Raw genomic sequence first — 12,987 nt, 5'->3', positions numbered from 1 at the left:
GTTCCACAGTAATAATACTCCCAGTAATGTGTCTCATTGTATAACAGAGCTCCACAGCAATAATACTCCCAGTAATGTGTCTGAGTGTATAACAGAGCCCCACAGCAATAATACTCCCAGTAATGTGTCTGAGTGTATAACAGAGCTCCACAGCATTAATACTCCCAGTAATGTGACTGAGTGTATAACAGAGCTCCACAGCAATAATACTCCCAGTAATGTGTCTGATTGTATAACAGAGCTCCACAGCAATAATACTCCCAGTAATGTGTCTGAGTGTATAACAGAGCCCCACAGCAATAATACTCCCAGTAATGTGTCTGAGTGTATAACAGAACTCTACAGCAATAATACTCCCAGCAATGTGTCTGAGTGTATAAAGGGTCACTATTTAGGAGGGACAGTGCCTATTTTATGCAGTGGAGCTCTGGTATTTTATGCTGTGGAGCTCTGGTATACACTCAGACACATTACTGGGAGTATTGTTACTGTGGAGCTCTGTTATACACTCACACACATTACTGGGAGTATTATTGCTGTGGAGCTCTGTTATACACTCAGACACATTACTGGGAGTATTATTGCTGCAAAGCTCTGTTATACACTCAGACACATTACTGGGAGTATTATTGCTGTGGAGCTCTGTTATACACTCAGTCACATTACTGGGAGTATTAATGCTGTGGAGCTCTGTTATACACTCAGACACATTACTGGGAGTATTATTGCTGTGGAGCTCTGTTATACACTCAGACACATTACTGGGAGTATTATTGCTGTGGAGCTCATTTATACACTCAAACACATTACTGGGAGTATTATTAATGTGGAGCTCTGTTATATACTCAGACACATTACTGGGAGTAGTATTACTGTGGAGCTCTGTTATACACTCAGACACATTACTGGGAGTATTATTACTGTGGAGCTCTGTTATACACTCAGACACATTAGTGGGAGTATTATTACTGTGGAGCTCTGTTATACACACAGACACATTACTGGGAGTATTATTACTGTGGAGCTCTGTTATACACTCAGACACATTACTGGGAGTATTATTGCTGTGGAGCTCTGTTATACACCCAGACACATTACTGGGAGTATTATTACTGTGGAGCTCTGTTATACACTCAGACACATTACTGGGAGTATTATTGCTGTGGAGCTCTGTTATACACTCAGGCACATTACTGGGAGTATTATTACTGTGGAGCTCTGTTATACACCCAGACACATTACTGGGAGTATTATTGCTGTGGAGCTCTGTTATACACTCAGACACATTACTGGGAGTATTATTACTGTGGAGCTCTGTTATACACTCAGACACATTACTGGGAGTATTATTGCTGTGGAGCTCTGTTATACACTCAGGCACATTACTGGGAGTATTATTACTGTGGAGCTCTGTTATACACTCAGACATTACTGGGAGTATTATTGCTGTGGAGCTCTGTTATACACTCAGACACATTACTGGGAGTATTATTGCTGTGGAGCTCTGTTATGCACTCAGACACATTACTGGGAGTATTATTGCTGTGGAGCTCTGTTATGCACTCAGACACATTACTGGGAGTATTATTGCTGTGGAGCTCTGTTATACACTCAGACACATTACTGGGAGTATTATTGCTGTGGAGCTCTGTTATGCACTCAGACACATTACTGGGAGTATTATTGCTGTGGAGCTCTGTTATACACTCAGACACATTACTGGGAGTATTATTGCTGTGGAGCTCTGTTATACACTCAGACACATTACTGGGAGTATTATTGCTGTGGAGCTCTGTTATACACTCAGGCACATTACTGGGAGTATTATTACTGTGGAGCTCTGTTATACACCCAGACACATTACTGGGAGTATTATTGCTGTGGAGCTCTGTTATACACTCAGACACATTACTGGGAGTATTATTACTGTGGAGCTCTGTTATACACTCAGGCACATTACTGGGAGTATTATTACTGTGGAGCTCTGTTATACACTCAGACATTACTGGGAGTATTATTGCTGTGGAGCTCTGTTATACACTCAGACACATTACTGGGAGTATTATTGCTGTGGAGCTCTGTTATGCACTCAGACACATTACTGGGAGTATTATTGCTGTGGAGCTCTGTTATACACTCAGACACATTACTGGGAGTATTATTGCTGTGGAGCTCTGTTATGCACTCAGACACATTACTGGGAGTATTATTGCTGTGGAGCTCTGTTATACACTCAGACACATTACTGGGAGTATTATTGCTGTGGAGCTCTGTTATGCACTCAGACACATTACTGGGAGTATTATTGCTGTGGAGCTCTGTTATACACTCAGACACATTACTGGGAGTATTATTGCTGTGGAGCTCTGTTATACACTCAGACACATTACTGGAAGTATTATTGCTGTGGAGCTCTGTTATACACTCAGACACATTACTGGGAGTATTATTACTGTCAGGGGCGGACTGAGAACCCTCAGGGCCCCCGGGCAAAATAAATCAAGGGCCCCCTTAGAGGCCCCACCCATACTCCGCAGCAAGCGCCACCCATGTCCCGCCTCCATGCACCGCCTCCAGCCACACCCTACACAATCTTTAGACACAAGGAACAAAAGTGCAATAATCCCTTCAAGGCCCCAGTAGAGACTACAATTGAGGGCTAATGGGCCATGGAGGGGGGTCTTTCTAGCAGAGGCTATCTCAGTGTCCTTTAGAGAATGTGTTAGAAAGAATCCCCCCCAGGCCCTATTAGAGACTACAATGGAGTCTGATAGGCTTGGAAGGGGGTCTTTCTAACAGAGGCCATCTCAGTGTCCCTGCTGGAAACAGTCGCCTCCAGGCCCCAGTAGAGACTACAATTGAGGGCTAATGGGCCATGGAGGGGGGGAGCATTCTAGCAGAGGCTATCTCAGTGTCCTTTAGAGAGTGTGTTAGAAAGAATTTCCTCCAGGTCCCATTAGAGACTACAATGGAGTCTAATGGGGCCTGGAGGGGGGTCTCTCCAACACTCTGGTTCCTATTCACAATATAGCAACACAACATAGCTGATACCTAGGCCAAGTTGGCTCCTCTTACCTTAATTACTGTTGCTGGCTGGCAGTCTGTGGGCTTGCTGGAAGGCTGTGGGCTTACTGGCTGCGGCTGGCAGGCTGTGGGCTTGCTGGCAGGCTGTGGGCTTGCTGGCTACTGCCGGCAGGCTGTGGGCTTGCTGGCTACTGCCGGCAGGCTGTGGGCTTGCTGGAAGGCTGTGGGCTTACTGGCTGCGGCTGGCAGGCTGTGGGCTTGCTGGCAGGCTGTGGGCTTGCTGGCTACTGCCGGCAGGCTGTGGGCTTGCTGGCTGCGGCTGGCAGGCTGTGGGCTTGCTGGCTGCGGCTGGCAGGCTGTGGCTTGCTGGCTGTGGCTTGCTGGCTGGCAGGCTGTGGCTTGCTGGCTGCGCTTGGCAGGCTGTGGGTTTGCTGGCTTTAAGCCTAACTAGTGGCCTGTAGGCTGGCTGGCTGTCTACTGGCCAGCCTCTGGGCTGGCTGGCCTGTGGGTTGGCTGGCTTGCTGGCTACTGGGGCACTCGTAGATTATTTAAAGAAATAACTCTGTGTAGTCGTTATGGTGCCAGGAGGGCCGGGCCCCCCTCCCAGAGTAAGTAGTCAAACCGTTTAAGAACAGTTTGACAACTTACCTGGGGTCTGCTGGGATATGAGGCTGTAGTAGGGTATAGGAGCAGTGGTGCAATGTGTAAGGGGTGCAGTGTGTGTGAGGGGGTGTAGTGTGTGAATGTGTAGGGTGTGTGGGGCAATGTGTGTACGAGGGGGCTGTGTATGTGTGTGGCAATGTTAGTATGGGGGGCTGTGTGTGTATGGGTGGGCAGTGTATGTGTGTGTGTGTGAGGCAATGTGTGTAAATGTGTATGGTGTGTGTGGGGGCAGTGTGTGTATGGGGGGCAGTGTGTGAATGTGTATGGTGTGTGGGGGCAGTGTGTTTATGGGGCTAAAGTTCACTCTCACCACTGCGACCACCAGGAATACCTGGTGGTCACAGTGTTGAGAGTGAACTCTAGCCCGTAGCTCCAGGGCTAGAGTTTACTCTCGCAAGAGCCGTAACGTTGCCGTGGTAACCACGGCAACGATCTGTGCTCGCGCAAGAAGGACCCAGAGGAGCTGCAGGCTGAGCTCCCGGGTCCTCTCTTCCTCCCTCCCCTGCCGGCTGCCCGCACGGTGCCTGCGGACAGGGGAGGGGGCAATTGCCCTCCTCTTACCCCCCCTCCCCCTCTTCTTACCCCCTTCTTACTCCCACTCTCTTCTTACCCCCCTTCTTACTCTCCCCCTCTTCTTACTCCCCCCTCCCCCTCTTCTTACTCCCCCCTCTTCTTACCCCCTCCCCCCTCTTCTTACCCCCTCCCCGCTCTTCTTACTCCCCCTTCCTCTTTTTACTCCCCCCTCCCCTTTTCTTACCCCCTTTACTCCCCCCCTCTCTTCTTACCCCCTCCCCCCTCTTCTTACTCTCCCCTCCCCCTCTTCTTACTCCCCCCTTCCTCTTTTACTCGCCCCTCCCCCTCTTCTTACCCCCTTCTTACTCCCCCTCCTCTCTTCTTACCCCCTCTCTCTCTTCTTACCCCCCCTCTCTTCTTACCCCCTCCCTCCTCTTACCCCCCTCCCTCTCTCTTCTTACCCCCCTCCCTCTCTCTTCTTACCCCCCTCCCTCTCTCTTTTTACCCTCCCTCCCTCTCTCTTTTTACCCCCCCTCCCTCTCTCTTTTTACCCCCCCTCCCTCTCTCTTTTTACCCCCCCTCCCTCTCTCTTTTAACCCCCCTCCCTCTCTCTTTTAACCCCCCTCCCTCTATCTTTTAACCCCCCTCCCTCTCTCTTTTAACCTCCCCTCCCTCTCTCTTTTAACCTCCCCTCCCTCTCTCTTTTAACCTCCCCTCCCTCTCTCTTTTAACCCCCCCTCCCTCTTTTAACCCCCCCTCCCTCTTTTAACCCCCCCTCCCTCTTTTAACCCCCCCTCCCTCTCTCTTTTAACCCCCCCTCCCTCTCTCTTTTAACCCCTCTCTCTTTTAACCCCCCCTCCCTCTCTCTTTTAACCCCCCCTCTCCCTCTCTCTTTTAACCCCCCCCCCCCTCCCCTCCCTCCCTCTTTTTACCCCCCCCCCCCTCCCCTCCCTCCCTCTTTTTACCCCCTCCCCCTAGCGTGGCCGAGCTGCTCTGCGTCCGCGGTGCCGGCCGGATTGATAGGAAGGTGCACACACACTGAGTGTGCACCTTCCTGTCAGTCCGGCCGGGTACAGGAAACAGAAACTCCTGTTCCGCGCGGAACAGGAGTTTCTGTTTCCTGTACCCGGCCGGACTGACAGGAAGGTGCACACTCAGTGTGTGTGCACCTTCCTATCACTCCGGCCGGCACCGCGGACGCAGAGCAGCTCGGCCACGCTACGGGGAGGGGAGGTGAGAAGCTGCAGCCGCCTGAGCGCTCTTAAGAGAGCGCTCAGGCGGCTGCAGCATTTAAAGGGGCGGCCGGGCCCCCTGATGGCGGGCCCCCCTCCCGGCCGGGCCCTCGGACCATGTCCGAAGTGCCCGACCGGTCAGTCCGCCCCTGATTACTGTGGAGCTCTGTTATACACTCAGACACATTACTGGGAGTATTATTGCTGTGGAGCTCTGTTATACACTCAGACACATTACTGGGAGTATTATTGCTGTGGAGCTCTGTTATACACTCAGACACATTACTGGGAGTATTATTGCTGTGGAGCTCTGTTATACACTCAGACACATTACTGGGAGTATTTTCGCTGTGGAGCTCTGTTATACACTCAGACACATTACTGGGAGTATTATTGCTGTGGGGCTCTGTTATACACTCAGACACATTACTGGGAGTATTATTACTGTGGAGCTCTGTTATACACTCAGACACATTACTGGGAGTATTATTACTGTGGAGCTCTGTTATACACTCAGACACATTACTGGGAGTATTATTACTGTGGAGCTCTGTTATACACTCAGACACATTACTGGGAGTATTATTGCTGTGGAGCTCTGTTATACACTCAGACACATTACTGGGAGTATTGTGGGACCTCCTAGAAAAGAGGGACATTAGGAGAGAAAAGAGGGACAGAGGGATCTGTGCATAAAATAGGGACAGTCCCTCCTAAATAGTGACCCTTTAAAGGTATGTTATTAATTAAACAATGCAAATTGAATGAATTTAACTTATTATGGTGGGCAGTTGCTTTGATGCAATAGTTTGCAATTCTTCAGGTTTGGGCAGCCATACTGTATTTTGTGGGCCTTGGTTTGAGGTCTGATTTCAGAGAGAGATGTTGTAAGTATTTGTCTGCTGTAATGACTTGGTGAGCTCAGCAGTTTTCTGCCATTGGCGACTATCGCTGAGACTTATCGGGTTTCCTTGGCTGTTTTGTAACACAGTGAGGTGCGGGCAGGCAGCCATGTTTGCTGCCATCATGTGACTGTCTGATTCTTGGACGTGCTAGCCATGTAGTGTTATATAGAAAGGCCTGGATTTTCAGCCACCCTAAAACGTGGTATTTAATTTCCCTAACCATTGTGCAGTGCTCTGTCAGCCATGGATTATTTTATAAGTGATCAAATCAGAATTTCATGCATTTATCTTTTATGAAGACTGGAGATGGATAGGCTGGAATTTTAATACCTACCACAAGCAGATTGCAAGCTCTTCAGCCAAGACATTCACAGTCTCTTCTGATGTTGCATGTTAAGCCTAGCAGTATTAGCTTGATGTAATAATAATATAAGTGGAAAATAATATGTGTAATTACTATTTTCTATGGACTCATTAGCATCGAAAGCAACTCAATCCCTTTCTCTTTATTTCGTTCTCCCCTTCCTGTCTTCCCTGTTACCCCATCTGTTCTGCACATTCATCCTCCCTCCCCTACTGTCCCCTGCCTTAATGTCTCCCCCTTTCAAGTGCTCTCTCTGGGGGGAGGCTAGAGTTACACACTGAGTGAGTGACCTTGTCGGTCTGGCTGTGGTCTCGGCCCTGTTACTAAATATACTCTCAGCCTCCATCGGGTTAACCCTTCGTTCGTTATCTTATTTTCGTAGATATTTCCCATGTTCTCAGACCCAGTCCATCTCATTGCATATCTCATGCCATCTGCTTCACCAAGCCTCTGCCTGTCCTGCTTTTACCATTACGCCTCTCCTTCACCTCCATATCTCTCTCCCCATCCCTATTTCTCAGTCACCCCTTTCCACCAGAATTCACCTTGCTAACCTCGCGCTCTCAGGAGTTATTTCACTAAACTCTGAAATGGAGCAAATGGTAGAATTGAGGTTAGAATTGCTGCATTAGAAAAATGCTCAGCATTAGCCACATCCTAGTAATTTTAGCCTCAGATTTGTAATCTGGATTTCAGTTATAAATAAAAGAACAAGGGAAGGATCGGAGGTAGAGACGGTTTCACACCTCACGAGCCTGACCTATGGAGATGATGAACAACCCTTAAATAAAAAGTAACATTTAATAAGTATAATATAAAAAAAAAAAACAACATATGTGGGTATGGAAAGTAATGATAAATCCTACGTTTTAAATAAATAGTGCTAACAAAACATAATAAGGGAACCAAAATGTGAATATTGCTGGGGGGGGGGGAAACAGTCTCTACCTCCGATCCTTCCCTTGTTCTCGTGTTTATACTTATATTTATCATTAGGGGTTAGCCCCCCAGTACTATTAGCAACCTGATACATTTTCTCTGCTTATATCAACTTAAAAATGGATTCCACTTAGCTTTAATTCATAGTTTAGTGAATAAACCTTGTGATGTCCTTCTAAGCTCCCATCTTTTCTGGTGCCAAATGGAAGTACGTACTTAAACAGAGCTGTCTCCTGTCCCATGTCTCTGAGATGTATTTTTTACCTGTCTCTAGAGATCTGTTACCAACGTAAAATACAGAGATCTATCTTTTAACGGCTTCATATACAGAGATCTGTCTGATACCGGCCTCATATACAGAGATCTGTCTGATACCGGCCTCATATACAGAGATCTGTCTGATACCAGCCTCATATACAGAGATCTGTCTGTTACTGGCCTCATATACAGAGATCTGTCTGATACCGGCCTCATATACAGAGATCTGTCTGATACCAGCCTCATATACAGAGATCTGTCTGTTACTGACCTCATATACAGAGATCTGTCTGATGCCGGCCTCATATACAGAGATCTGTCTGATACCGGCCTCATATACAGAGATCTGTCTGATACCGGCCTCATATACAGAGATCTGTCTGATACCGGCCTCATATACAGAGATCTGTCTGATACCGGCCTCATATACAGAGATCTGTCTGATACCGGCCTCATATACAGAGATCTGTCTGATACCAGCCTCATAAACAGAGATCTGTCTGATACCGGCCTCATATACAGAGATCTGTCTGATGCCGGCCTCATATACAGAGATCTGTCTGATACCGGCCTCATATACAGAGATCTGTCTGATACCAGCCTCATAAACAGAGATCTGTCTGATACCGCCTCATATACAGAGATCTGTCTGATACCGGCCTCATATACAGAGATCTGTCTGATGCCGGCCTCATATACAGAGATCTGTCTGATACCGGCCTCATATACAGAGATCTGTCTGATACCGGCCTCATATACAGAGATCTGTCTGATGACGGCCTCATATACAGAGATCTGTCTGATACCGGCCTCATATACAGAGATCTGTCTGATACCGGCCTCATATACAGAGATCTGTCTGATACCGGCCTCATATACAGAGATCTGTCTGATGCCGGCCTCATATACAGAGATCTGTCTGATACCGGCCTCATATACAGAGATCTGTCTGATACCGGCCTCATATACAGAGATCTGTCTGATACCGGCCTCATATACAGAGATCTGTCTGATACCGGCCTCATATACAGAGATCTGTCTGATACCAGCCTCATATACAGAGATCTGTCTGATACCGGCCTCATATACAGAGATCTGTCTGATACCGGCCTCATATACAGAGATCTGTCTGATACCGGCCTCATATACAGAGATCTGTCTGATACCGGCCTCATATACAGAGATCTGTCTGTTACTGGCCTCATATACAGAGATCTGTCTGATGCCGGCCTCATATACAGAGATCTGTCTGATACCGGCCTCATATACAGAGATCTGTCTGATACCACCGACACAGTATTTAAATATGCCGCCTCTGCTCTTATGATCTCTTCGACTACCTTAATGAACCCTCCAACATCCCTAAGGACCTACGTTTCGGCTCCCTTCTTTTCACATTGTTTTCTAACCATATGCTAAACAATCAGCATTCATTTTGTTTCTGTGTATTTATGGTGCCATGCGGTAATGTTAGAATAGATCAATGACAAATAAATGGCATTTACTGCTCATTCTCTTCTCCTGTTTATTACTCACAATTTTCCGTTTCTTCTTCTCCTTCAGGCGAAAGACAGTGATGACGATGAGGAAATTGTACACGTGGATCGGGATCATTTTATGGATGAATTTTTTGAGCAGGTGAGAGATCTGATGACGGGACGTCGATCTCCTTTACATGATTACACAGATATGCTTCTCAAGTTATTCCTAGTGTTTACTTTGGTAACAGCGTTTATTCCTGATAATTTGTGAACTTTAAATCCAGGTCGTCTATGGATTCACTGCAAACCATGGTCAATCCATCAACTTCACCCCGATATTACTACATTATAACTATACTACACTATACTATACTCTGACTGCACTATACTATACTCTGACTGCACTATACTATACTATACTATACTCTGACTGCACTATACTATACTCTGACTGCACTATCCTACACTATACTATACTCTGACTGCACTATACTATACTCTGACTGCACTATCCTACACTATACTATACTCTGAATGCACTATACTATACTCTGACTGCACTATCCTACACTATACTATACTCTGACTGCACTATACTATACTCTGACTGCACTATACTATACTCTGACTGCACTATATTACACTCTGATTGCACTATCCTACACTATACTATACTCTGACTGCACTATACTACACTCTGACTGCACTATACTATACTCTGACTGCACTATACTACACTATACTATACTCTGACTGCACTATACTACACTATACTATACTCTGACTGCACTATACTAAACTATACTATACTCTGACTGCACTATACTAAACTGTACTATACTCTGACTGCACTATATTACACTCTGATTGCACTATCCTTCACTATACCATACTCTGACTGCACTATACTATACTCTGACTGCACTATACTAAACTGTACTATACTCTGACTGCACTATACTATACTCTGACTGCACTATACTATACTCTGACTGCACTATACTATACTCTGACTGCACTATACCAAACTGTACTATACTCTGACTGCACTATACTATACTCTGACTGCACTATACTATACTCTGACTGCACTATACTACACTCTGACTGCACTATCCTACACTATACTACACTCTGACTGCACTATCCTACACTATACTACACTCTGATTGCACTATACTACACTCTGACTGTACTATCCTACACTATACTATACTCTGACTGCACTATCCCACACTATACTATACTCTGACTGCACTATACTCTGACTGCACTATCCCACACTATACTATACTCTGACTGCACTATACTCTGACTGCACTATCCCACACTATACTATACTCTGACTGCACTATACTCTGACTGCACTATCCCACACTATACTATACTCTGACTGCACTATACTACACTCTGACTGCACTATCCTACACTATACTACACTCTGATTGCACTATACTACACTCTGACTGTACTATCCTACACTATACTATACTCTGACTGCACTATCCTACACTCTGACTGCACTATACTACACTCTGATTGCACTATACTACACTATATTACACTCTGATTGCACTATACTACACTCTGATTGCACTATCCTACACTATACTATACTCTGACTGCACTATACTACACTCTGACTGCACTATCCTACACTATACTATACTCTGACTGCACTATACTCTGACTGCACTATCCTACACTCTGACTGCACTATACTACACTCTGATTGCACTATACTACACTATATTACACTCTGATTGCACTATACTACACTCTGATTGCACTATACTACACTATATTACACTCTGATTGCACTATACTACACTCTGACTGCACTATCCTACACTATACTATACTCTGACTGCACTATACTACACTCTGACTGCACTATCCTACACTATACTACACTCTGACTGCACTATACTACACTATACTACACTCTGACTGCACTATACTACACTCTGATTGCACTATACTACACTATATTACACTCTGATTGCACTATACTACACTCTGACTGCACTATCCTACACTATACTATACTCTGACTGCACTATACTATACTCTGACTGCACTATCCTACACTATACTACACTCTGACTGCACTATACTACACTCTGACTGTACTATCCTACACTATACTATACTCTGACTGCACTATACTCTGACTGCACTATCCTACACTCTGACTGCACTATCCTACACTCTGACTGCACTATACTACACTCTGATTGCACTATACTACACTCTGACTGCACTATACTATACTATACTATACTCTGACTGCACTATACTACACTATACTACACTCTGGCTGCACTCTCCTACACTATACTACACTCTGACTGCACAATCCTACACTATACTACACTCTGACTGCACTATACTACACTCTGACTGCACTATCCTACACTATACTATACTCTGACTGCACTATCCTACACTATACTACACCCTGACTGCACTATCCTACATTATACTATACTCTGACTGCACTATACTAAACTATACTACACTCTGACTGCACTATACAACACTATACTACACTCTGACTGCACTATCCTACACTCTGATTGCACTCTCCTACACTATACTACACTCTGACTGCACTCTCCTACACTACACTACACTCTGACTGTACTATACTACACTCTAACTGCACTCTCCTTAACTATACTACACTCTGACTGCACTCTTCTACACTATACTACTCTCTGACTGCACTATACTACACTATACTACACTCTGACTGCACTCTCCTACGCTATACTAATCTCTGACTGCATTATACTACACTATACTACACTCTGACTGCACTCTCCTACACTATACGACTCTCTGACTGCACTATACTACACTCTGACTGCACTCTCCTACACTATACTACTCTCTGACTGCACTATACTACACTCTGACTCCACTCTCCTACACTATACTACACGCTGACTGCACTATACTACACTATACTACACTCTGACTGCACTCTCCTACACTATACTAATTTATGACTGCACTATACTACACTCTGACTGCATTCTCCTACACTATACTTCACGCTGACTGCACTATACTACACTCTGACTGCACTGTCCTACACTATAGTACTCTCTGACTGCACCCTTCGACACTATACTACAGTCTGACTGCACTTTCCTTTATTATACACTTTGACTAGTTTGGCTATTTTTGCCTTAAATTTGAAAATCATTGTGAATGCCTGACAACTCTCTCCTCTGCTATACAACAAAATGACTACTCATCTCTACTACACTAAACTATGACTGCGTTCTCCTTTATTACATTACAAACATGACTGTACTCTTGACTGTACTTATTGTTTTCTACTTTACTACTACTGTGCTATTTTCTGCTATGCTACACTATAACTGATCTTTCCTCTACTATACTAAACTATGACTGTGCTCTCCTATACTATACTACACTATGACTGTGCTATTCTCTACTATGCTACACTATAGCTGATCTTTCTTCTACTTTACACTATAATTGATCTCTCATCTACTATACCACACTATGACTGATTTCTCCTCTACTATACTACACTATGACTGTGCTATTCTTTACTATACTATACAGTGACT

General features: G+C 45.2%; 1 protein-coding gene across 1 annotated transcript in view; it reads left to right on the top strand.

Annotated features, from left to right (window-relative positions):
• STX1B (syntaxin 1B) overlaps positions 1–12,987 on the top strand; it is a 79,712-nt gene that overhangs the window by 41,324 nt on the left and 25,401 nt on the right. Inside the window, exon 2 of the mRNA XM_063430807.1 lies at positions 9,462–9,536. Within this exon, the coding sequence (XP_063286877.1) occupies positions 9,462–9,536 (75 nt within the window). The remainder of the gene's footprint in view (positions 1–9,461; positions 9,537–12,987) is intronic.

The sequence above is a fragment of the Pelobates fuscus genome, chromosome 8 (assembly GCF_036172605.1).
Source record: "Pelobates fuscus isolate aPelFus1 chromosome 8, aPelFus1.pri, whole genome shotgun sequence".
Classification (NCBI taxonomy): Eukaryota; Metazoa; Chordata; class Amphibia; order Anura; family Pelobatidae; genus Pelobates; species Pelobates fuscus.
The sequence above is the reverse complement of the archived record's forward strand: the minus strand, read 5'-3'. Positions and strand labels throughout refer to the sequence as shown.